The sequence below is a fragment of the Panthera pardus genome, unplaced genomic scaffold (genome assembly GCF_024362965.1).
Source record: "Panthera pardus isolate Hobbes unplaced genomic scaffold, ASM2436296v1 HiC_scaffold_21, whole genome shotgun sequence".
Classification (NCBI taxonomy): Eukaryota; Metazoa; Chordata; class Mammalia; order Carnivora; family Felidae; genus Panthera; species Panthera pardus.
In genome coordinates this window covers 27,824,083-27,851,773 of record NW_026526777.1, presented here as the reverse complement: position 1 = coordinate 27,851,773, position 27,691 = coordinate 27,824,083, and the positions used below count along the sequence as shown (strand labels likewise).

The 27,691-nt window shown below is 38.1% G+C and overlaps 1 protein-coding gene across 2 annotated transcripts in view; it reads right to left on the bottom strand.

The window, feature by feature from the left end:
- The window catches only part of KDM5B (lysine demethylase 5B), an 81,154-nt gene that overhangs the window by 24,645 nt on the left and 28,818 nt on the right, over positions 1-27,691 (bottom strand). For both annotated transcript variants that reach the window (XM_019431794.2, XM_053909046.1), the window contains exons 3-14: positions 26,428-26,550; positions 24,673-24,843; positions 18,306-18,440; positions 16,387-16,483; positions 14,988-15,097; positions 12,990-13,148; positions 12,405-12,524; positions 10,200-10,358; positions 8,787-8,968; positions 7,333-7,495; positions 3,906-4,025; positions 2,313-2,507 (exon numbers count right to left, since the gene is read on the bottom strand). In XM_019431794.2, the coding sequence (XP_019287339.2) occupies positions 2,313-2,507; positions 3,906-4,025; positions 7,333-7,495; positions 8,787-8,968; positions 10,200-10,358; positions 12,405-12,524; positions 12,990-13,148; positions 14,988-15,097; positions 16,387-16,483; positions 18,306-18,440; positions 24,673-24,843; positions 26,428-26,550 (1,734 nt within the window). The remainder of the gene's footprint in view (positions 1-2,312; positions 2,508-3,905; positions 4,026-7,332; positions 7,496-8,786; positions 8,969-10,199; positions 10,359-12,404; positions 12,525-12,989; positions 13,149-14,987; positions 15,098-16,386; positions 16,484-18,305; positions 18,441-24,672; positions 24,844-26,427; positions 26,551-27,691) is intronic.

The window sequence follows — 27,691 nt, the reverse complement described above, 5'->3', positions numbered from 1 at the left end:
ATTGGCTCTGTCCATAATCTGGATATAGACAATAAAAGCAAAAGAAATGTATATACTTTCTACTTCAGAGGAAATATTATACAGGAATTCAGAGTAATAAAAAGAACAAGAGTAAATAAAAAGGAAGGAAGAGGAAAAGACTGTCATGAAGGGATTATTGATGGGAAGATGCTTAGTGGTAGATCAGCTCTCACATGAAAAAGTTATCTAAAGGGATTATTATTTATCCAAAATGTTAGAAAAACATACAATAAAGACTACAGTCATAATGAAGTATTTCCTAATTGAAACAGTATCAAGAAAAATAAGATACTGAACCAGTAAATTTCAACTGCAGTTTGTACCACCTGACACCTGGAGAGCCCTCTAGGATATACTTTTGTCACTCAAAGATCAAGCGTTTACCACCTTTTCTCCTTATCTAAAAGGGAATCCAAATCCAACCATGAAAGTGCCAGAAGCTGATTAAGTCAATTTATGAGACACCAAGCTCCTTTGTTTTACTGTTACTCTGTATTTTAACCTTTTGACCATTTTACTTCCTGATTACAAGGACCAACAACGACAGAGGAGAGTAAGGAAACCACTAATGAATGAATTTTGGTTTTAAACTGGAACTGATCATTAAAAAGGACTTGGAAATAAAAATGGTTGCACTTTTATTTAAAATGAGATTAAGGACCAACTTTACAGATTTTCCTTGAGAATGACCCATATACAGTTTGCCCAATTTTAGTTTGTAAATTTCCACATCTAGAAAAAAATTTTAAGTTCTTCAAGTTTCAAAAATGAGTTACCATTATTGCTATAAGACCTTGGTAAAGGCACTTAAACCCTCTGGGCATTGTTTTCCCTAACTGTAAAATATCAGGGGAAGGTGAGTAAGCTGTTGTTGATCTGTACAGGCTTCAGGGAGTCAAAATTCAAGGATTCTATCTAAAACAGCACATTAAAAAAAAAAAAAAATGAATGTGACTATTTATTTGCAGATACCACTGTCCCCAACAGTCTAACAAAAGCTAATAAACAATTGAGTTTATTAGCAAGGTTGCAGTATACAAGTAGTCAATATACATAAGTCAATTATATTTATAAATATAAGCCATAAACCATTTGAAATAAAAATTGTTTTAAAGTATCATTTATAACAGTACCAAAAAACATAAAGTATATAATTATAAACCCAAGAAACTATGTATAAGATCTGTATGCTGCAATCTACAAAATACCGAATGAATGAAATCAAGATGACTTAAATAAATGGTGGATATACTATGTCCATGAACTGGAAGAGTCAACATTGTTAAAATATCAATTCTCCCAACTATATTCATGGACTTAATGGAGTTCCAATGAAAGCCTAACAGGTTTTTTGGTAGAAATCAAAAAGCTGATTCTCAAATTTATATGTAAAGCAAAGGAACTAAGATAGCCAAACCAATTTTTAAAATGAACAAAGTTGTACGACTCACACTACCTCATTTCAAGATTTATTACAAAGTTACAGTAATCAACAGCATAGGGTAACAGCAATAGATAAATGCATAAATTAAGAGAATACAACAGAATGTAGAAATAGACCCATATAGGTGAGTCAAATTTCAACACAAAGGTGCCTGGGCATTTCCACAGAAAAAGAACAGCCTTCTCAAGACCTGGTGCTAAAGCAATGAGACACCCATATGAGGAAAAGAGTCATCCCAACCCACACCACACCTTACACCATAAATAAAAATTACTTGAGATGAGTTAAAGATTCATATGTAAAACCTAACACTAAAAATTCTAGGTGACTGACTATACAGGAGAAAGTCTTTGTGACTTTGGGTTAGATACGATTTCTTAAGGACATAAAAGAGATGCAAAAAAGAAACAACTGCTTAACTGAACTTCATCAAAATAAACTTCTGCTTTTACAAAGACACTGCTTTGAGAATGAAAAGACAAGCCACTGACTAGAAGAAAATATGTGTAGAGCACCCATCTGACAAAGGATTGGCATCCAGAATACACAGAAGTCTCACAACAATCCAATAAAAAGGGGGCTGGGACAAAACACTTGGACAGACACTTATCAAAGAGATACACACACAAGTAGTAAATAAGCACACACATGATAAGATGTTCAATAAATCAGTAGCCATTAGAGAAGTAGAAATTAAAACCACAAAGAGATACTAACACACATCTATCAGAATGGTCTTAAAGGAAATTAGACTAAGAAAAGACTTCTTAAAATGGTACTAATACGTGTAAGAATTTTACTAAGTAATGCCCTGAGATATGCAATTAGAAGGATTCCAGAACCTTACCAATTTACGGACAGTTTCTCTTAAAGCTTTCTCATCCTCAATCATAATGGCCATGTCTTTCTGAACAGTTGAAGCCACGACGACATCTAGTACATCAGCCTTGGAAGCCATCTTGCAAATCATCTCATCGTGGGAAAATACACAATAGCGGTGAAGCAAACGATAATGCTCCACACACTGTCGGCCTAATGGCAGCTGGGTCAAAAGACAGAGAATACATGACATTCATTCATCTTTCTCTTTCCTATTTCCAAAGACTTTTGACCATTATCAAATTACTAAATATGATATTCTGGGTCATAATACAAATATCAACCCTAAAACCAGACTCTAAGAAGCCTTGGGCCTTTTTTTTTTAATCTTTGCATCTCAAAAGATCTGGCATATTAGGCAGTTAAAAAAAACCAATGGACTTGGGTGACTGGCTGGCTCAGTCAGAAAAGCATGCAACTCCTGATCTCAGTTGTCATGAGTTCAAGCCCCACGCTGGGTATAAATAAACTTAAAAAAAAAAAAGTATTAACAATGTATTATTGTCTATAACAATGTAAACTCTAACTGGACATAGGAATTTACACATTTCCTGAAACAACTATGCTGAACTAGTGTGGGTTAACCTACTCCAGGGAATAATAATGCTCCAAAGTAGAACAGAAAATCATTTTAGATACAGGTGGTACTATTACACAGGAAAGCACTGAAACAAGGTTATAATTCATTAGATTTAACATCACACACTTAAACTAGATCTTTTTATGTAAATGAAAAGTAATATTACTAATACAAAAAGTCTACTTTACAAGGCACCTGGGTTTGGCTCAGGTCATGACCTTGTGGTTCATGGGATTAAGCCCCACGTAGGCTCTGTGCTGACAGCACAGAGCCTGAGCCTGCTTGGGATTCTCTCTCTCCCTCTCACCTGCTCGCACTCTCTCTCTCAAAATAAACAAACATTAAAAAAAAAAAATCTAGGGGCGCCTGGGTGGCTCAGTCAGTTAAGCATCCAACTTCGGCTCAGGTCATGATCTTGCAGTTCATGGGTTTGAGCCCTGTGTCAGGCTCTGGGCTGACAGATTCGGATTCTGCTTCGGATTCTGTGTCTCCCTCTCTATCTCTGCCCCTCCCCTGCTCATGCTCTGCCTCTGTCTCTCTCTCAAAAATAAATAAATATTAAAAAAAAAAAAAAAATCTACAACCAAAACCAAATACATCACTGAAAATTGCTGTCCTGTAGATAATTTAAGCTACTGCTGTATAGTCTTAAGACTGAACTGTTTGTTATGAGTTTGCAATGAAATCCTGAATTTCACCGAAAATGTAAATCAACAGACTCATTTATTCATCAAGTCTCACTTTTACAGAAGAAAAACATTATCAGCTGAACCCAGTAGTGCGCTTAGTTAGTACAGCCCTGCTTTACAATGTGATGCCAAGTACTCTATCTCACTATGGATGGTAAACAATTTGTAAACCAGCCATTTGAGCAGCAACAGGTTTAAGCAACCATACACATGAAAGCTTTTAAAGTATTATATACCATTTCTGTAGGAAAACAATACATTTGAAAAGGCTCACTAAGTCATAATTACATACCCAATCAACAGTGCAGAAGTTAACAGCCTCAGCAAAATTAAAACCTTGATTAAAACCACTGTGGTAGGCTCTTGGAAACGTAATCACAAACTCCCCAGCACACTGATTAGTTCGGTAAACCTATAGAGACAGAAATTGGAGATTTTTAGTGACATCCGTGAAAGACAAACTGGGCACAGACTATCAGATAAGTCTCCAGAAAGGGAAGCTTTCTGCTAACTAAAAGTGAACCATAAAAAAAGAACTACAGTAGAAGAATCACAGAGATACTCGTTTCTGTCACAAGATGGAATAGTACCCCAGACTAGTAGGCTGATTATTAATATCTGAATAGAACACATGGCTTTTACTACAAAAATTTGGCTACATCCAGGATTAGGACACATCTTTCTAAATATAGCTACAGTTAAGAATATTCTAATTTTATTATACCAAAATAGGATCTCCTACCACCAGTCATCCCATACAGCGATCTTGATTTAGGCCTCAAACTTACCTCCCAACAATTCCCCTTTCCTCACCACCCACTCAACGAAGAACAAAACAAAACAAAACAAAACCCTGCATTGGGGAGCCTGGGTAGCTCAGTCGGTTAAGCATCTGACTTCTGCTCAGGTCACGATCTCACCAGTGTGTGGGTTCAAGCTCCGTGTCAGGCTCTGTGCTGACAATGGAGAGCATGCTTGGGATTCTCTCTCTCTCCCTCTCTGTCTACCCCTCCCTGACTCATATTTTCTCCCTCTCTCTCAAAATAAAAAACTTAAAAAAAAAACAAAAAAAAAAAAACGTGTATTAAGGCAGCAGTCTCTTGGACATCAGCCTTAGCAACATTTTTCTGGATAGGTTCTCCTCAGGCAAGGGAAATAAGCAAAAATAAACTACTGGGACTACGACATATTAAAGAGCCTTTGCACAGCAAAGGAAACCATCAGTAAAAATGAAAAGGCAACCCACTGAATGGTAGAAGATATTTGCAAATTATCTATCCATTAAGGGATTAATATCCAACAACTCAACACCAAAAAATAATAATAATAATAATAATCCAATTGAAACGTAGACATGAGTAGACATTTTGCCAAAGAAGATATAGAGATGGCCAGCAGTAGGTGAAAAGATGCCCAATATCACTAATCATCAGGAAAATGTAAATCAAAACCACAATGAGAGATTTTACACCTCTTAGAATGGCTAGTGTCAAAAAGACAACGAAGGGGCACCTGGGTGGCTCAGATGGTTAAGCATTCAACTTCGGCTCAGGTCATGATCTCACGGTTTGTGGGTTTGAGCCCCGCATCGGGCTCTGTGCTGACAGCTCAGAGCCTGAAGCAGAGGTGCCTAGGTGGCTCAGTCAGTTGAGTTTCCGATTTCAGCTCAAGTCTCTATTTCAAGGTTTATGAGTTCAAGCCCCGCAGTGGGCTCACTGCTATCAGTGCAGAGCCTGCTTCTGATATTCTGTCCCCCTCTTCTCTCTGCCCCTCCCCTGCCCACAGTGTCTCTCTCAAAAATAAACATTTTTAAAAAATTTGTTCTTGGGGTGCCTGGGTGGCTCAGTCGGTTAAGCATCTGACTTCGGCTCAGGTTATGATCTCGCGGTCTGTGAGTTCAAGCCCCGCATCAGGCTCTGTGCTGATAGCTCAGAGCCTGCAGCCTGTTTCAAATTCTGTGTCTCCCTCTCTCTCTGACCCTCCCCCGTTCATGCTGTCTCTCCCTGTCTCAAAAATAAATAAATGTTAAAAAAAAATTTAAAAAAAAATTTTTTTTTTAAATTTGTTCTTAATTAAAAAAACCTATAGTGCTCTAGGCACACAGATCCTCAGGCTGAACTTACTCCCATAAAATAATAAAATTAAGTATCTTTTCAACATCTCTCTCTCCATCTTGTCCAAAATGTAGTTCCTGGACTAAGAGTATTAACACCAACTGGCAACTCGGAAATGCAAATTCTCGAGCACCACCCAGACTAACAGAACCAGAAGCTCTGGGGGTGAGGTTCAGCCATTTGGGGTTCAGATATAGGCGGAAGTTTGAAGACCACTACCCACCACATGGGCACAATCCCTTCTACAGGGAATAGTTCCTCCCCTCTACCCCCAAATCCACCAAAAATATTCTTTATCAGAGCTCCAAGTCTTAGTTCAAATGATCATTACAAGTCCTTTCTAATTCTCCCTAGAGTTAGTGCATCAGCCTCATAGTTGACAGCACTGTTAAAGCACACCACTGTTCCATTATCTGTGTAAAGAGTATCTGTCTTTAACCCTTAAATTCTGAGTCTCAAATGCACAGGCTCACTCATCCATCTCTGCGGGTCCAGAATCAAGCCCCATGGGTTCCTCAACTAAATCACTGAGAATCATGGCCAGACGTCTCATTTAGGGCAAGTTACTTATAACAAGTCAGAAAGATCAGTCAATATGAGGGGGAAAAATCAATGTGAAAAATACCAACACAAGGAGATGGTGGTATTTTGGTAGTTATTGGTCATTACTTTCTAAGCTAGTCTCCATGAATAATTTATGATCCCTCAAAGAAAAATCCTTTCCATCTGTCCCCACTTACTAGCCCGTGGCCCCCAAAGCATGAAATTTAGGTCACAGCAACATCAGGAATGCACTTTAGCGCAGTAACCGTACCATCTACATTCGACTTAGCTAACTGAGATGGACCCCTCAACTTCACACGCTTCACTCTGGCCTCCCTAAATATCTTCAGAGCATTCTCCAACAGGAAACCATATACAAGTAAGTGTCACTTTGTACACCAACCTCAGAGGTGGTATCACCAACAACAGCACCTTTCAGTCTAGAGTAGGAACCCTGAAATCTAAGCTCAAGAGCTTGCAATAAATTTTCTCTTTAAGTAAGCTTAATTGGGGTGGAGGTATAATACAACTAAGACCTACCAAGCATGGAGATCATTTCAGTTTATCATTCAAAATTAAGTTCAAATAGATTCCATAATTTTTTTTTTAAGGTAGGGACAGAGTATAAAGGATTCTGACACTAGAGCTTAGATCTAATTATTAGAACAGAACCTAGACATTTTCACAGTAATTTATACAAATAACATTAAGGTCTTTGTTTTGTTGCACTGAAAGACTGAAGCTATAAAGAAAAATTATGGTTTAGAAAGCTTGAATTAGACACTGGAAAAAAAAAAAAAAAAGAAAGCATCACACTTAGTATTTGCAAAATATGGCTGCTTGGCAACCTAGTTATTAGCTGCAACAAATTCGTTTTTATGGTGTCCAAGGATCTAGTCTGACTGGCTTATTGCAGTATAGTATCCAATTACACCAAGCAGCTGTTTCTGCTACGCAGTTATGGTATGGAACACATAACCAAATCAATGCATAAAAAACTGAGTAAGGGAAGAGAAGTGGTAAATTAAGCCTGAGTGGCAGGAGGATTGACCCAGAACATACAGGCACTTCATGAGTCATCAGGGTATTGGGGTTCATGATGGTCACAAGCTGATGGAGAAGATCTGGCTGGGACACAAAGAGCTCTGGAGCTAGTTTCTTCATTACATTTTCTAGCTGCTCGGCAGCATACCCTGGGACTCCATACCAGGTTTTTGGCTCACCCCTGCAAACAGATTGTAAAAATAAATCAATCTCAAGAAATACATAAACATGAAATTTCATTAGAAAAAAATCAGTCTGCAACAACATAAACAAAAAATAGTTCACAAGTCGTATATTTCAGACCCTGCTCTGTTAAGATATATGCTACATAGGAATGTTCTGAGTGTCATTAGAAATGTGATCTGAACATATATGATGCATTTCCCCCCTTCAAATGTATAGAATTTGAACATGAGACTTTATGTCCCAGGTCCCTCTCCTCCTTCCCATTTTTACCTGATCCTTTAGAAAGTGTAAATATCTAGAGTTTCTAAGAATATAAGATAACGTGTTAGCTACAGGGTATGTGGTTACCACAATTTCTTATAGCAATTGACAAGGGATGGCAATTCTCCATCATCCTTTTCCCTTGTCCGTTCTGACACGCAAGGTTAAATCAAACACTAATAAGGCAATTAGCATTTCTAAAGAGCTCTTATTCTTCAAAGCACTTTAAACTGTCAACCAATTAATCTGTAACATCCCTGTGAGGTATGGTAAATATAATCTTCATTTTACAGCTGGGAGCAATTGCCTAGGGAAGCAGAACTGATGCTCCACATATATTTGCCAACTCCCTCTTTCTTGTGGTACATTCTCAAATTCCTCGTGTGGGGACTTAAGTGAGTTACAGATCTTCAAATATTTCTGTACTTAGAAAAGCAAGGGAAATGGAGGGGGTAAAAAAACAGATGTGAAAGAAGCAATCGCTTTGCTTAGAGTTTAAAAAAAAGTCTGAATATGTGCACCCGGCCACCACGCACACACGCACTGACGAAGCCCATTCTACTATGTATAATGACGCCAGAATTCAGCAGCACGAAATAGAAGCTGGCAGTTCCAAGGACCTGGACTCTAGCACCTAGACTTCACTACTCGTCCAAAGGGTATCTGAGCTGCCACTGGCATGGAATGGGATTTTTCCATAGTAAGAGCAAGGCTCAGTGCTTTTTAATCTTTCCATGAGTAAAGATTTTTCACTAAAATCTGTCTACCCTCTCTGCAGAAACATGTTGTACCTGAAAAATAGTGTGTGTACAATTTCAGGGGATTTATGGACTTCCTAGGAATCCTTAAGAACCACTGCCTTAACTTGTTAAGATGCCTGTTCCAACAGTAGTGAAAACTTGGGGGGGAAAAAAATAGCTCGTTACTTTTCAGACACAGTTGAAGAGTTAAGACACATCTGAGACGAAAAGGAAAGTTTCCAGCCCAGCTCGCAAACCATTTGTAGGTTATCTGGAACTTCTTACCAGTGCAGGTAGTTAATCGAATAGCTCCAGTGGTCTTCAATATGCCAACAGAATGAAGAAAAGCACATTCCTACATATAACCAAGGAAGTTTCATGCCACATATATCAGCGGTAATGTGAGCAAGGACAGACTGTTCCATCACTGGCATATTGTTCAAATTCCAGCCACTATCAAGATATTCCTAAAAAGAAAGAAGCAAACAAGGTATAAAGGTTTAGCTACATCATGCTAACGTTTTAGATTCTGCACGTTTCAGAAAGCTGACTGAAAACAGTCTTCAAAACAAAAAGGCTGGGATCAGAGGAAAGGAGGGGAGACCACTATGCTGACTTCTTAGATGCCCATATATTACTTCTGCTCAGTTCTGAACTTTATATAAACGGACTCATATAGTATACACTTCTGTATCTGCCCACTCCCTTTGTTCTGGCTACAGAGGAAATACATCGTATCAGTCTGTTTATATCAAATTCAAAAACAGGCCATCTAACCTATGGTGCTCCAAGTCAGGATAGTGGTTGTCCTGAGACAGGGAAGGTAGGAAAAGAGGGAGGACAAAAGGGGAACTTCAGGGGTAAGGTCTGGTAATAACAGGTAATGTCCTTATTCTTGTTCTAGTGCTGGTTACATGGGTGTATTCAGCTTGTGAAAACTCATCAAGCTGTGCACACTGTTATGTACTCATCTAGGTTAGATTTCAAAAAGGTTTTTTTTTTTTTTTTCAACGTTTTTTTAATTTATTTTTGGGACAGAGAGAGACAGAGCATGAATGGGGGAGGGGCAGAGAGAGAGGGAGACACAGAATCGGAAACAGGCTCCAGGCTCCGAGCCATCAGCCCAGAGCCTGACGCGGGGCTCGAACTCACGGACCGCGAGATCGTGACCTGGCTGAAGTCGGACGCTTAACCGACTGCGCCACCCAGGCGCCCCTCAAAAAGGTTTTTAAAAAAAAAAAAAAAAAAAAAAGTCTTCCTAAAAGTTTGCTATTGTGGAAAATACTAGACTCATAAACACTGAAGTTAAAAGATAAATAGGTCTGGTCCCAATCCCTCAAATTTTCTTTAGAAGGAGAAACCAAAGTTATGGACTGAAGGCACAGGGGAGGTTAAGCATCTCCCCACATCATCACAACGCAGTAGAACAGCTGGGACTAGAATTGTTCTGTGGGCTCTTTCTACTTTTCTTGAAATCATTAAAAATCTAGTAATCAAAAATGTGCTGAAAGTAATCATAAATATTACTTTAAGCCAACCAAAAAGAATTTTAATTAATAATTCAAGTTCCAACCATACATATATTTGCAGTAAGGCCATGAATGCTGTACTATGTCCTTTAGATAAGGATATGCTGAACTATCAGCTTTAAATGCAGGTCTCTGCTTGAAATACAAGTGCCTCACAGCTACAGCCTACCTCCTCTTCAGGTGAAAGTTTGATTTTCCCATCTCGGACAGGGAAGCCACTGCCAAATTCTTTTGAGGCAATATCGGCTCCATATTCTACTGTGACATCCTCTTCAATAGTGCTTACCAGTCGCCAAAATTCTTTCTCAACCAGTTCTGTGGGAACCATCTGGAAACAAAACAATGAGGAAGAGAAAAAAATGAATTTTTTCTCAGACACTCACAAACTACCCATGACCAATCTGAAGAGATTAGCTAAGTGACAGGAATCATAGGATAGCACCCTAAGGAAAATTATATCCATAACGTTCCACAATTGATCCCAGGCAGTTCACACATACACATTATTTTCTGAAAGCGACTGTCTAACTAAAGAGGAAGTACTGATTAAGAATTCAGGTTCCTCTATCACCAACCTGGCTACGACTCTAAAAGGGAGTCAAGGAAAGCAAAATTCTGACATTCAAAAACTGGAGATGCTTTTTTGTATGGGAAATAGAATACATAACTTGATGGACTATTACACAGTAATAACAGCTGTGTGTGAAGGACGCTTTATCCGTGAGAGGTGTCCAAACACATTACCTGGGTGCACCTTACGCTCCTCTCACTAGGCCTGGCTGACAGTGCTGCAGGGAGCCATGATGAAAAAGAGTGCAGAACGTGAACAAAAGAGCAATTACTCTACAGCAGTACAAAGAGCCACCAGACGGAGTGTCTAGAATCTGTGGTTAATCCCACGTGAGTCTAGAGATAGGTAACTTAAATGCGATCCCTCAAGGTCCTCATCTTCTAAGTAAAATGAAAAACTAAGCACAGAGAGAAGAGGTCACATGCATACCACCAACTGGTGAAGCAAACATACCAGAAAATAATATACTACAGGAGGTGTCAAAAGAACTGAAAATTCAAAAGAGCATATTTTGAATTTATAAGCCCATCAAATAGGCAAACATTTTAAGTAACTTAACAGCTAGCGTTAGTGCTTTTAGGGAAAAACAAATTCACTCATATACTGCTGGGTTCCCTTAAATGATACAGCCATTAGAGTAGGGAGAAAATTCATCTGACCTCAGTAAGCATGCCAAGAAAACAATCCAGCTAAAGAAATCTACATGTGTGAAGTGTCTGCTACAGTACTTTGTTGGTAAGTGAGAAAAAATACAACCCAAGTGTCCAGAATTACGGTAGGAAACCATTTAATTCTGGTGTACTCACTTGATGGAACATTAAATGCTGAATGAAACATGCTTATGCTTCTAAGAGCATAAAAGAAAATTTAAAATGAACTCACTCTGAAGTTTATAATACTTATGATAACACAACAACATACACAAGCATGCTGACCTGCACACAGGAGTCATTCAGTACATTGTAAAGCTTTCCTCTTCTTTTTTTAATTTTTTTATTTATTTTTTTTAAATTTTTTTTTTTTTAACGTTTTATTTATTTTTGAAACAGGGAGAGACAGAGCATGAACAGGGGAGGGTCAGAGAGAGGGAGACACAGAATCCGAAACAGGCTCCAGGCTCTGAGCTGTCAGCACAGAGCCCGATGCGGGGCTCGAACTCACGGACCGCGAGATCATGACCTGAGCCGAAGTCGGCCGCTTAACCAACTGAGCCACCCAGGCGCCCCTCCTCTTCTTTTTTTTAATATGTCCTACTAAATATTGACAACTCTTTTTTTTTTTTTTTTTTTTTAAGTTTATGTATTTATTTTAGAAGAGAGAGAGACTGCATGGGACAGAGAGAGAGAGAGAGAGAGAGAGAGACAGAGGGAGAGAGAGAGAGAGAAAATCCCAAGCAGGCTCTGCACTGACAGCACAGAGCCCAATGCAGGGCTCAAACTGGGAGATCATGACCTGAGCCAAAACCAAGAGTATGATGCTTAACCGACTGAGCCACCCAGGCGCCCGTGTAAAGTTTTCTTTACAGTACATTTGTTCAACTAAAAGCACTGCTGTTGGTCTCCTTTACTAATATTCTGTTACTGATGCTGTATAATTTGTGTGGAAAAGCCCCTCTTTAGAGAAACCAAGTGAAAAATCAGGATGTATTTTAAAGTATTACAGAATTTTAACATTACTAAACAAATTAAAAGTTCACTGTGCATAATGACTATCAAAATAAGCACCAAGTCAAATTTGTCTTCAGATACATCTTTCTACAAAAGTTATTAAAATTCTGTATCAAAGCAGTATGTATGTACATACATGGACTGGCATGTTGAAATAATCAGATTTGAATGCATCTGCCATTTCCCCAAAAGTACGGAGGGTATAGTCCCTGGCTGCTTGTTCAAAGCCAAATGCCTCTTGTGGCTTACTACACTCCTGCCAAAATGAAAAAGAAGGGAAAAAATATTTTTATTTATACATTAGTTATATTTCATTTATATATATTTAAAAAACAGATTAGTTACGTAGTGTTTGTTTAAAATAGAAAAAAAAGCTGAATGGATACACTTCAAAATAACCGTTACCTACTGATTGTAAAATCATACTTCTATTTTTTTTTTACGTCATTCAGTCTTTAAGACGTTTTGCAAAGAGCATGCAATGCTTTCTTAAAGGAAAAAAACATTTTAGGTGTAGTTAAAAATTTTTTTTCTGCCTCTTAGCTCCTTGCATGGCTATAGAACTCACTGTCAAGACCTCCTTCCTATTCAGGTCCAGCCCTTTTTTTTTTTTTTTTTTTTTGAGCATCATTATTATCAACTGCTAAATCTAAAACCCAAAAGCAAAGAAAAACTTTTCTGAAGGAAATTCTCTAATGCCATCTCTGCCATTAATTCTTACCTGGGCCAAACACTTAGGACACCTCCAGTCTCCCTTGGGAACATCATGGAGAGGTGGGATCAAGCAAAAGGTGTGATAACTGTCATCACACCCATCACACAAAAGAAGCCGGTCTTCATCATTGCCACTGCCACATAAGAGGCAGACATACAAATCCACCTGTAGCAATAAAAATAGGTACAAAACAATGGGACATGAGCTACAATTTGATTTTGTGAAATTCTAAGAATAATCGGTCAGGCATAATCTAGTCTCTCCATCCTCCTTCAAATGCAAATGCTTCACCCTCTATAAGAGGTATTATATTTATTTATTTTGAGAGACTGTGTGCGTTGTGTGTGCATGCATACACAAGTGGGGAGGGGCAGAGAGAGAGAAAGAGAGAGAATCCCAAGCAGGCTCCATGCTGTCAACACAGAGCCCAACGCAGAGCTTGATCCCACAAACCGTGAGACCATGACCTGAACCAAAATCAAGAGTTGGATGCTTAACCGACTGAGCCACCCAGGCGCCCCATAAGAAGTATTTTAAATGAAAATGCTTCACCTTTTATAAGAGATATTTCACAATGCTTAATGCATTCTCAACTCTAAAGTATAATCTCTAAACTTTTTCAGTTGTGTATTTTAGTTAAAGTTCATTATTAAGATATCTAGCTTTTAGTAGTTTAGAGAATGATAATCTAGAAGAGTAGCAGGTAATAAATTGTCAGCTTAACCAAAAATAGAATTTATAAAAAATTCAATTTTGCCATGTTCAAAAGGAAAGAAAAGTGTTTAAGTTAATTAACCACAATAAATTACTTTATATTCTATTTAAGGATTCATGGTTAAGAAGTTCCCCAAATACAGTGATAAAAATACAGTTATTACCTGTTACAGGCTCTATTGTGTTCCCCCCCCCACCCCCCGCCAAATTCATGTCTTGAAGTCCCAACTCCCAGTACCTCAGAACGTGACTGGATTTGGAACCAGGGTCTTTAAAGAGGTTAATGAAGGTAAAATGAGATCATAATGAGTGGGCCCTAATCCAATGATTAGTACTGATGAAAAGGAGATATGGACACAGATGTGTACAGAGGAAAACCATGTGAAGATACAGGGAGATGACGACCATCTACAAGCCAAGTAGAGAGGTCTCAGAAAAAATCCACCCTACAGACGCCTTGGTCTTAGACTTCCAGCCTCCAGAAATGTGAGAAAATAAATTCTGTTGTTTAAGCCACTCAGTCTGTGGTACTTTGTTACGGCAGCCCTTGCAAACTAATACATTTCCAATAAATATGGAAAGCTAATTCAACTAATAAGGCAGTCTCACTTTTTCAGTCTTTTTTTGTATCAAATAAAAACCTGGGTTCTGATCATTTTCTGTGGGGTTTTTTTGTTTGTTTTTTTTTTTATCCAGTGGTGGGAGGGGAGGGGGGGAAGAGATGGTACTCATCAATAGGACACTTAATTGGAATAATTTCAAATTCCAAGATAAAAAGCACTTGTTCAAGCTACTCACTGGGCTCTCGGAAGGGGGCAGAGAAGAAAAGCAACCAGATCTCTGTAATGTCCTAAAGCCTCACTTTTAAGTTTCCGTTTGAGAAAATGACTACTTAGTCCTCCAACTCTTGTTGGTGCTCAATTCCTATCCCCCCCACTCCTTTTCTTTTCCTTCCTTCCTTTTCCTTCCTTGTTGTAAAGTTGGAAAACATCAACACGATTTTTGATCTAGCTTTCAGCTCATTTGGAGGTGATCTAGTAATTTATGAACATTCCACATATAATCTAGCTCACCATTATTTGTCTCTAAATTGAATGTACTCCAGAAAAATGGGCGCCAAGGCCGCCAGGTGTTATTATCTTCATAAGGCATTTGTGTATTTTCTCAATTAGAAAGATACTACAAACTGACATGAAAAGGTCTTTTAATTGTCACACTCTAAACTAGCAGTCCTAAGTAAGGCACAAAAGGATAACTGGGGGGTAAAAGCGTTTAAACGTATCAACTCACAGCATTGGTGGTTTTTTTAGATCGGCTCTTGGGTTTTTCCTTCTCGCTTTCTACAATGTACTCTTTCTTCTCAATGGGTTCTTGCTTGACGATGCTTTTCATTTCTCTCTCTGTAAGAGGTAGTCTGAGTTAGCTCTTCTGGTACTACGCTTTACTCACCTTGCTCTCTCCCTATCCCAAGCACTCACAGGACACAAACACAATTTTGCTCCTCCTTTTCACTGTAGCAACAGCACCCAGTGTTGCCATGTTCAAGGGCTAAGTACTCATTACTTCATGATAAAATGCAAACTCTCACAACATTTAAATGTGGGTACTTCTGCAGATGTTGCTCAGTTTGGGAGCTTTTAAGACAGGAGCTGAAGATGTGGTCTTCTTAACGACATGTTACTGAGACATAACATATATTGATGAAAGCAGGTTCCTTGTGATCTTAACTATAAGAGACTAACAATTCACCATTGGCCTCTCTTCCACAATATAGATTATCCCTTCATAAACTATGATACATACTACCCCAACTTCCTGGTTCCAAAGACTGAGAATCTTGGCTAAAACACTAGCTATCAATTAGTGAACTATCCTCTGGTAGGTGCTGTGCTAAATGCTTTCCATGAATTATTTAACCCTTTGCAGCAAATCCATTTCAAGGACAAGAAAACAGATATTAAAAGAAGTCAAAAAATACTGAAGGTCATACAACTAGTTAGTGGTTAAGCCAGGATTCAGATTCAGACCTATATTTTTAAAAATCCATCTACTTTCCACTACATTGTGCTGCCTTTCCAATAACTTACCAATCACTAAGAACAACCAATTTTAATAACGTCTTCATTTGTATGTGCCTGCCTATACAGGGTTTGAGCCCTCTCTTACAGCTTTTTAGTCCTAAACTTACTTCTCATCGACTAACATCTAGCAATGGCCACCCAAGCAATTATCAACTAAAATTCAGATTTAGAAAGCACATCAGCTTGCCATGCCTGAAATAAACTTATCAGATATCCAGTCAAAGGCAATTATGCTTCTCATTAATCACTTCTTTTCAATGAATGCAATGTAACCAAATTTCAAAGTAGCAATTAGTGACAGTAGAGAAACTGAATCGTATTTCTAATATGCATATACATATATATATATATATATACATATATATATATACACACACACATATACACACACACATATATATATGTATATATGTATACATATATGTTTACTTCTACTAGTCACTAACTACAAGAACAGGGACATTAACCTACTTTAAGATTTTATTTCAAGGCCCAACCCACTGATTAGTATTTAATAGTTGCTACAGTGTTTCCTTAATTAACAAATGAATGATATTTGTACTTATTTACTTTTTACTTTTTTCCTACTCATGGATAAACTTTCTTACCAGTTTCACATTTTGGAGTTGGACAACCCATTCGTCGTCTCAGGTTATGAGTTCTGGCTTCTGCTGTCTCTTCTGGTTCTATTTTAATATTCATGGCCTTTAAAAAAAAAGTGTCACATATATAAGTATTTCCCTTAAAAAAAAAAAAAAGGAATTTTCTAAAATCCAACTGAAATCTCAAGGTGACTATAATCTTATAAATTGTTTATATTAGTAGACCTTCAAAACATGCTTCTCTCTCACCACAAAGGAGAGATCCACCCTTAAAATTAATATTATCTAAGGAATGGACCAAAATCTTTGGGATTACAAGAGTATCTCCACTCAGGTAGGCCAAAAAAAAAAAAAAAAAAAAAAAAAAAAAAATAGGGAAAAGTCAAAGATCAGGGAATAAATGAGGGAAAATGTCACTACTAGAATTGGGAACAGCTCTAATTTTCCTCCTAGAAGCTTCCCAGTTCTCACCAACCCACCTCATGCTTTATTCAGTCATCACTAAACCCAACCACTCACAGTTATATAAATATCCTAATTTCATTAGCCTAGAAGGGTCTGCTAGCTTCTTCCAAAGTCTGCCCATTATTTACAGAAAACTCAGCTTCCATAATAATTTGTTATTAATTCTTCTATTAAACTGTTATTACAAACTACTACTCTTCTAACATCACTAAATTGCTAAAGATTCCCCACCCCCATCATTGTGGGTAAATAAGCCAGTCTCAATTTCCAATGTTTCTTAAAGTGGTAATACTTAATAATGAAGCAAAACAACTTTAGCAAGGGTTTGTGGAACTACACTTGATCATTTTTGCCTGTGTTCATTTCTAGGTATTCAGGATGTCCACTGCAGACAAAATTTTTCCCAGGGTGATATCATCACCCTATGTGTCTCTCATCTAGGCAGACCTAGGTATCCAGAGCAGTAGGGCATGTCTTACACATTTAAAGGCCAAGGTGTGCTCAAACAAGAATTTTTAGACTAATGAACTTTAAGAGCATGCTTATAGACTTCAAATAACCATTATTTTCCTATTCTGAGGCAGTCTTAATTCAGAAAAATAGAGCCCCAAATTTTTTCCTTATCTCTAACTTACCTAAGCTAAAAATAATTGCCTTATTTATATCCCTTTCCTCAGAAAACAAAACTGCTCTTTTTTAATCTTGACCAATAATTATTAATAACCAGAGGCTGTTTTAGACACCAATCAATGCAATGAGGCTTAGTCAGCTCTAAGATGTTGCTAATACATTAATCACTGATTGCCAACACTTACATGTCCATCAAGCCAGGCAAGAACACCCCTTCACATGTGTGTATGGAAACAAAGTAACTGGGAAAATAATCTTCTCTTTCCCAGGGGAAACCTCTCAGAGCAGAAAAACCTTGATGCAAACTATCTTTCTCATCAGTTCTCTCCTCCTGATCTTCCTTATGTTCTACTTTCATTTCATCTTATATATTCAATGCCCCCACTCCCATGCTGCCTAATTAGTTTCTGTCTTAGCATAAATATCTGCTATTCCTTTTCAGGAACTCAGGACAGCAGCTTTCAATATCCTCTATCCTCTCTGATCAAAACAAAACAAAACGATAGTTCCCAGCTTTCTATCTCCTAACCTCAATCCCCAATAAACACCGTCTAATTTCAAAACAGGCAAACCAAATACCATCACAATGAATGCCTGTCCTTCCTCAGTTAATTAAGCAGCTGTCTGTCCAGGCAGCATAAACCTAGAAAGAGTTCTCTTTACCCTTTTGACAGTTTCCCCAAGTGTAAAAGCTAGAATACACACAGCATCCTTCTATGAAGTGAACAAGGTTCATAACTACGAACAGTACACACGTGACAGGAATCCAGCATAAGTCAGGCATTAGTGCCAGGGCTCAAGAATTCTGATCAACTGAATGAGGCTCTCACCTCCGCTCTCATGCGTTTTGCTCGTCGGGCTGGGGGGCATGTTTCTGAGGGCTGCACAGACTGCCTCTGGGGAATATCATGGGGTTTGTACTCCTTGTCCTTTGTGTCTGTGTTCAGGTTTGGCTTCTGCAGACACTAGAAATAAAACACAATTGTATTAATGAATTTCCTCTCCGTTTTTAATCTTAAGAATTTCAATGTATTTTGCAAGGTACATTTTACGATTATTTACACAGAAACATAAAAGGTCTCCAACTTTTAAAATCCAAATAAACACAAGTCTGCAGTTACCAATCATATACACACACATATAAAAGCTTAAACAATTTTTTAGCAGGTGAATGGTGTTCCTTCAATTCACTTAACTGTTCATGCCATCAGGTTACACCAGGCCACAGTAGGCTCAAGGCCCTCCCAATGAGCCACTTGCAATTAATTAAAGGCTCAAACTGTTAGAAAGGCCCCTTATAGGGGCGCCTGGGTGGCTCAGTCAGTTAGTTAAGTGTCTGACTTGGGCTCAGGTCATGATCTCATGGTTCGTGGGTTTGAGCCCCACATCAGGCTCTGTGCTGACAGCCCATAGCCTGGAGCCTGCTTCAGATTCTGTGTCTCCCTCTCTTTCTCTCTCTGCCCTTCCCCTGCTCATGCTCTCTCTCAAAAATAAACATCAAAAACAAATTTTTTTTAATTAAAAAAAAAAAGGCCCCTTTTAAGCTCCAAAAATGACCTTCCTTTTTGAGAATATTTGATTTTTTACAGTGTTTAGAGTAATAAAATATGGAATCCAATAGGTTTTCTAAATTTTAAAATTCTGCAGTTTCAAACATAACTAGCAATGTTCTGTGATCAAAAGATATCATCTGAATTGAAAAAACGGGTAATTTGACTAAACCGTTCTCCCTGATTAGTGCTTTCATTTACTTCAACATATTCCTACAAGGTCTAACTCACAAGGCAAAGGTTAATAAGTAGCCCACGGCAATAACTTTGGTTCTGATCAGACAAGAGTCTCCTGCTTTGATTATTTTTTAGTTTGATTCTAAGCTTGCTGATAGAGGGTATTTAAATGCAGGCACAACAAAACAGAGTAACATCAAAATATTACCACTGAATCTAATATGAATTTCAAGTAACTAACACTTCTTCATAATAGGGCCCATAATTATCATAAGAAACATTTATAAAAGCAGGTTCCCAATTGTAACTACTTAGGGTATAATGTATCATCTATGTTGGGATAAGATACAGTGAAATAATAATCTTCTAGAACTCCTGCTCTATGGGTACCATTACTACCATATAGTCTCACAACTGGTACAGAAAGAATCCAGAGAAGAGGGGTGGAAACAATAGCAACCAAAACAGAGTAAGAAAACCTATGTCTAACATCTACGAAATATGATGCACTAGAAAATAATACTGATACAGATTACTTGATACTCTTAAACAAGAAATAAATCTACCACTGGTACAACCACCTAAGTATTTTAAGTATTCTGTTCATTCTAATTAAATTCATACATTGATTTCATCTGGAAGTATTAACTAAATTAGTATAGAATACCACCCTCCATTCTGTAACAAGTCCTCAAACTGAGCATTTAGAGTATATTTAAAATTTTTTTTTAATGTTTGTTTATTTCTGAGAGAGATAGAGTGGGGGGAGGGGCAGGGGGAGGAAGGGCAGAGAGAGATGGAGACACAGAATCCAAAGCAGGCTCCAGGCTCTGAGCTGTCAGCACAGAGCCCGACGCGGGGCTCGAACTTACAAGCTCTAAGATCATGACCTGAGCTGAACTTGGACACTTAACCAACTGAGCCAACCAGGTGCCCCAAGAGTATATTTAATGAAAACATGCAGATGGGAACAAAACCTGCCTATCATCTAAATTAAACTCTTTTAGGGGCACCTGGGTGGCTCAGTCCATTAAGTATCCAACTTCGGTTCAGGTTTGTGAGTTGAAGCCCCACACTGGGCTCTCTGCTATCAGTGCAAAGCCTGCTACAGATCCTTTGTCTTCCTTCTCTCTCTCCCCCTCCCCCACTCACTCTCAAAATAAACATTAAAAACAAATAAATTAGCCTCATTTATATTTTTATATAAACTTTTTAAAAAATATATTTATTTAAGTAATCTCTACACCCAACATGGGGCTTGAACTCATGTCCCCAAGATCAAAAGTAACATGCTTTTATGACTGAACCAGCGAGTATGTATGATCGTGCGGATATGAACTGAACTGAATCAAGAAAATTTTATTAAGTGGATGGTCAGAAATTTAGAACTCCTAGGGGCACCTGGGTGGCTTGGTGAGTTAAGCATCTGACTCTTGATATTGGCTCAGGTTGGGACCTTGTGGTCGTGGGATCCAGCCCCAATGTCAGGCTCCCCACTGAACATGGAGCCTGCTTGGGAGTCTCTCTCTCCCCTCCCCCACCCCCACCCTTCCCCCTTTGTGTGCATGTGCTTTCTCTCAAAATAAATAAAACAGTTTTTTAAAAATTCAGAGATTATATATGTGGTCCCTATCTCCCACACTAAGTCTAAAACGGTTCCATAAACTATGGTCTGCTTCATTCCGTAAGAACTTTAGAGATCCAAGGTAAAATCAAGCTCAGAAACTTTTCAGAATATATGTGAAAAGCTTTATTATTTTGTTCCAAACCACAATTCCAAACACACACCTGATATGTTTGCTTTGTATCTAATGCGAATATATGCAGACTAATTTTAACTATTATTTGATAAACTGGGATTTAGAGGTAACTGTTACCACGGCATGAGGACACCATCCTACAGAGACAGAGCAATATGTTGAGACAGCTAGAAAATACAGGAATACAATAGTGAGGCTTATGTCCCACTATACCAGGACATCACTGCTCAACATTTCTCAAATTTCCCAAAACTTACTCTAGGCTTCAGTTCACCCTTTTGAAACAATTCCTTCACTGGGCATCTTTTTTTTTCCTTAATATTAAGACTTTATTTTTTTAGAGAAGTTTTAGGTTTATAGCATAATCAAGATGTGAAGGTAGAGATTAACTGTATATGCCCCACCGTCACACATGCACAGCCTCCCCTGCTGTCACCATCCTCTACCAGAGTAGTAGTATATTTGTTACAACTCATGAACAGACACATCATTATCACCCGTAGTCCGTAGGGGACATTAGGATTCACTTGTGGTACTGTACATTCTATGGGTTTAGACAAACCTATAATGACATGTATAGTATTTTCATTGCCCTGACAATCCTTTGTACTGTGAATATTTTTCCCTCCCTCTCACCCCCAAACCTCAGGCAACCACTGATGTTTTTAGTGTTTCCATAGATTCGCCTTTTCCAGAATACCATACGTGCCTTTTCCAGAATACCATACGGTTTGGAATCTTACATTATATGTAAGTATATGTATGTAGCCTTATCATGTTGGTTTCTTTCACTTAGTGATGTTCCTCTCCTTGTCTTATCATGGCTTGAGATCTCATTTCTTTTTAATGCTCAATAGAACTCCATTCTCTGGATATAACACAGTTCATTTATCCATTCACCTCCTGAAGGACAGGTTGGCTGCATCCAAGTCTTGGCAATTATGAATAATAAAGATGCTAAAAACATCCATGTGCAGGTTTTGTGTGGACATAAGTTTGCAACTCTTTTGTGTAAATACCAGGGAACATGACTGCTGGATCATACGATAAGAGAGTATGTTTGGTTTTCTAAGAAACGGCCAAAGTGTCTTGTCTTCCAAAGTAGCCGTGCCATTTTGCACTTCCAGCAGCAATGAATGAAAACTTCTGTTATCCTCACCAGCATTTGTGCTGTCAGTGTTCTGTCTTTCACCATTCTAATAGGTGTGTGGTGGTATCTCATTGCTTTTGACTCTTTTTAAAAATATACATATTCCAGGGCACCTGGGTGGCTCAGTCGGTTAAGTATACGACTTCAGCTCAGGTCATGATTTCACAATCTGTGAGTTTGAGCCCTGCATCAGGCTCTGTGCTGACAGCTCAGAGTCTGGAGCCTGTTTCAGATTCTGTGTCTCGCTCTCTCTCTGCCCCGCCTCCCACCTTGCACTCTTGTCTCTCTCTCTCTCTCTCTCTCAAAAATAAATAAACATTAAAAATATTAAATATATACATATACGTATTCCAATTATTCTTTCCTCCAAGAATTATTTCCAAAAATCAGAAATGGGCCAAAAATTAGGTACAAAAAATGGCCATCATAGTATAATAAATACATATACTGGAACCAACCTAAACATTCAACAACAGGAGGAAATCAAGATCTGGATATAAAAACGAACACCAACACGCCTAAGTGGCTCAGCCAGTTGAGTGTCCAACTCTTGATTTTGGCTCAGGTCATAATCCCAGGGTTGTGGGATCGAGCCTTGCGTCAGGCTCCATGCTCAGCATGGAACCTGCCTGGCATATTCTCTCTCTCGTTTTCTCTCTCTCTCTCTCTCTCTCTCGCTCTCAGCCCCTCTCCCCCGCTCGTGCTCTCTCTCTAAACAACAACAAAGAAACACACACACACACACACACAAATGGAATGCTACTAGATCTTCAAAAATATTCAATGACATGGCAAATGCTCACGATATGCTAAACAGAGAAAAGGTAGAATATAATACTGTATATGAAGAATACAATCCCAGTTTGGGTATATATGCATAAAAACATCCTTGAAACGAAAACAGGTGAGAGGATCAGGCGGTTTTATTGTCAACACATTTTCCTTTGTTTTTAAGCCTTCTGCAATGAATACCTATCAGTGCCTCGAACATACCTGGTACACAGCAGGCCGCTCAATAAGTATTTATCTGTGTTGTAGATTAATGTTTATAAAAGGTATCTTTAAATACCTATTCCTCTCAGACTACGATTGAGTAAATGCTTATGTGTTTTTCTTTTTTTTTTTAATTTTTTTCTAACGTTTATTTATTTTTGAGACAGAGAGAGACAGAGCATGAACGGGGAAGGGTCAGAAAGAGGAAGACACAGAATCTGAAACAGGCTCCAGGCTCTGAGCTGTCAGCACAGAGCCTGACGCACAGAGCCTGACGCGAGGCTCAAACCCACGGACCATGAGATCATGGCCTGAGCCAAAGTCGGCCGCTCAACCGACTGAGCCACCCAGGCGCCCCAATTTATGTGTTTTTCAATTATGAAACTATACTGCCTCTCCAAGTGTGAGGAGATGTTTTTAAAATGTTGCAACCCATAAAGCAAGTAGACGCTCTCTTTTCTCTTACTCACTGTGAATTCCATACTCAAACAGAAAGGTTAATAAAGAGAAAAATCTATTGTAGCCAACTATATGTACCAACTATATGTAAATCAAATCTCTATAAAACAGAGGCATAAAGGTTCCACATAAAATGTTCTAAATTTCATCCCTGAGTTCATTAAACATTCACACATGTATATTTAAGAGCAGTGACAACTTTCTGAATATCAGACTGGTCGTGTTCTTCCAGGCTAAAAAGAAAGCTCCCCTGGAATCAAGAAGGAAGAAAGGGAACAAAAATGCAATGTTACAAAAATCTAAAGGATTTGAGCATTACAGATGGTATGTCTACAATATCAAGACGCAATTTTGATTAGTAGTTTACCCTCTGAAAGTATGTCATTATCTTTCTACTTCTCTATAGCACAGTAACAATTCTTAAAATTATAGAGCTTACTGCTCTTGCCTTAGAATAACTCAAAGGGTATCAACCGATAATGACTCTTCTTTCTACCACAGTCTTGAAGTAAGTTCTTATAATACTGTTTTACTTTAATTACAACAAAAGTTCTTATCTGAATAATTTGACAAATACCATCTTTATAAGAAAACAAACATGGCTACACAGGAACTGTTAGAAGAGGGATCCATTAGCAACTCAGTATTATTAAATCCCCTACCTTTTACCCCTATCAGCATTCTATCTGAAAATCTCCTTGGAGCTCTCAGCTGGCAAGACAACAGATAAGCAACTTCTTTCACAGGTCGTATTTTCACATGACAACTAGTAATATGCACTACCACAGTACGTGAGTGCAAAAGCATGAGCCATAACACGATAATAATGTACTTGTCGTAAGGAAGACACAGCCTTAGTGAAATAAAACACAGACTTTGGCTTCTGACAGAAGCAAAAGGATATTTCCTCTACAACCTTGTTCATTACAAAAGCAAACTTCTAAGTATGGCTGCTCACAAAACACAACAGCAGAAACATTGGAGGAAAAATTCACAAAACAAAGTCTTCTCAACAATGTCTTCCACAAAGAATTAAGGCCTATTCATTCACTGTAAAAGATAACATACCAATAAGCAGTGAAATAAAATAGGTTAAGATCGGACTCACTCTCAAACTGTCTCCTGACAGGAACAAGTTGTAGGGGTTGAGGATTCGCTCATAGTGCCCTCTGATATGGGAGCCCACAGCTTTGCCAGGAGCAAATCCCATCTTGGTGGCAATTTTGGTCCATTTTCTATCCTTGCAAACAACTGCAAATCCACCTTCTTCTGCAACTAACTGTTAAATAAAACAGCAAAGAAATTAGAAACACATACATAGAAATCACTTCTAATTCCCTTGTACCTAGGTATGACTCTGAGAACAACATGTTCTTGGCTGCAGTAATTTTTTTTTTTTTTACTTTTTTTTTCTTAACTTACATCCAAGTTAGTTAGCATATAGTGTAACAATGATTTCAGGAGTAGATACCTTAATGCCCCTTATCCATTCAGCTCATCTCCCCTCCCATGGCTGCGGTAATTTTTAAAAATACATTTTCCGAGGCACGTGGGTGGCTTGGTTGAGCATCTGACTCTTGATTTTGGCTCAGGTCATGATCTCACCATTCATGAGATAGAGCCCTACATCAGATTCTATGCTGACAGTGGGGAGCCTGCCTGGGAGTCTTGCTCTCTCCCTCTCTCTGCCCCTCCCTTGTTCGTGCTGTGTGTGTGTCTCTCTCTCTCTCAAAATAAATTAACATTAAAAAAAAATACATTTTCCAAGCCAAACAAAAATATATATGTATTATTAATTTCAAGCTAGAAAATTAAAATATACCCATAAACATGTTGTACCCCCAAAAACTACTTCTCAGTTCGCCAAAGCAGTCAAGATTTTCCAGGAGGAAGAACTACATCAACAATTAAATCTCTAATAAAGAACGAATCCTGGTACTTGGTTTAACTCTGTGACCCTTAAAACTCTCCATAAACTAAGGAGGAGGAAAAGATGGCACCATTTGTTTGACAAGAATATATGGGGCGCCTGGGTGGCTCAGTCGGTTGAGCGTCCGACTTCGGCTCAGGTCACGATCTCACGGTCCGTGAGTTCAAGCCCCGCGTCAGGCTCTGGGCCATCAGCCCAGAGCCTGGAGCCTGCTTCCGATTCTGTGTCTCCCTCTCTCTCTGCCCCTCCCCCGTTCATGCTCTGTCTCTCTCTGTCTCAAAAATAAATAAATGTTAAAAAAAAAAATTTTTTTTAAAAGAATATAGGCTTTACACTGAATGAACCTGAAGTTAAAGCACTGAATTATGACCCAACCTTTAGAGTTTGGTCAATTTTCTTCCTGAGCGTCAGTTGTTTTAACTCCAATAAAACAGAAAGGAGATCTTACGGAACTAATAAAGGTTTAAAATGACACACACAGGGGCGCCTGGGTGGCTCAGTAGGTTAAGCGTCCGACTTCGGCTCAGGTCATGATCTCACGGCCCATGGGTTCAAGCCCCGCATCAGGCTCTGTGCTGACAGCTCAGAGCCTGGAGCCTGTTTCAGATTCTGTGTCTCCCTCTTTCTCTGACCCTCCCCTGTTCATACTCTCTCTCTGTCTCAAAAATAAATAAATGTTAAAAAAAATTTTTTTAAATAAAAATAAATTAAAAAATAAAATGACACACACAAAAATGGTGACAAAAAATATTCTACAAGATAAGGCTTTCAAGGCTTTCAGATGTGACACGTAGAGCCCAATCAATCACTAAAGTGAATGGAGAATTTCATTTTACATATTTCAAACAAAAAGTTTCTTTTTAAAGTGAAGAAGATCAAATTTATGCTGGCATAAAAGATACTAAATGAGGGAGATGGCCATTAGCCTCTTACCTTATTGAGCTGAAACAAGTCCAAGATCTTCCTTTCCACATGTGGAATTTTCAGAGTGCTTCCCTGTAACTCCCAGTACTTTGCAATCTGGTCCAAGAAATTCAGTTTTACTCGAGTTTGAGCCTAAATGACACAGAAGTGAATTTTAATCTTACCCAGCTTATTTTAAGACTCCTATGTGTGTGGTATTTTCACTCTTAGAATATTTAAGTGAAATATCACTTCTGAATTCAACAGAGAAACGGCCAAAAAATACACAAAAGAAAGCTGGTTAAATAATTATACATGAACTCAACAAAAATTTAATTCAGCCCCTACCATGTGTCAGGCAGAGTTAAAAACTCAGTAAGCCTTTCCTTAAGTAGGCACTCTGAAAAGTACTTCATTTAAGGAATTCTATAAGCACAATTTTATTATTGATTAAAATTATATCACAAGCTTCTATATGTCCCTCTTAGTCTTTTTACAACTGGGGTATTTTAAAGGTCTGTTCTTTCCAAGTACAAATTTTCTTATTTTCTCAAACACAAATCTAAAAACAGAATTACAACAGTGATTTCATACCAATTTTAACAAGTCCTGATACAATAAAGGACAGCCAGGGAAAATTTCTTAAATGTTATTCCTTTAACAGATTATTATTATTGTCTATAAAGTCATTAAAAACTTTTTTTGTCCAAAAAAATTCTGTTCGTCATTTTTCTTTCCCCTTCTTGAAAATTAAATGGAAGTCAGTCAATTTTAGGAGTTTTACCTTGCTCAAGAACAAAACTGAAATGAATGTTCACATGTTCCACAGTCTAAGACTTCAAAGTTAGTACTCATTTCCTATCCTTCAAGATCAACTTGAAAATACAGACACAAAATACAGAAATTCTGGGATTCCACAAAATCCATTTGTGTTCCATTTATGTTAAAAATGTTTGGTTTTTTTTTATAGAAAAACAAAACATGATTCAATACGAAAATCAGATTAGCAAAACATTAATAAAAACACTACCTCCAGGTTATCAATACCCAAGCCTTATTCACCCTGCACTTTAGAGTTTCAGTAGCCTAGAGACTGAAGAAAAATCACCTCTTCTCTTGAAAATTCCCAGTATTCCTCAACCCCCCCGCTCAGGAAATTAAAGTGTGTTATTAAATCTAAGTGAAGATGTGTATTTGGAAGAAAATTACAGCTGGAGATTCTTTTCCATTAGATGGTTCTCAAAGTACATTCCTTCAAAACCTAAATTATTGTGGATGTCACCTAAATTTAGAA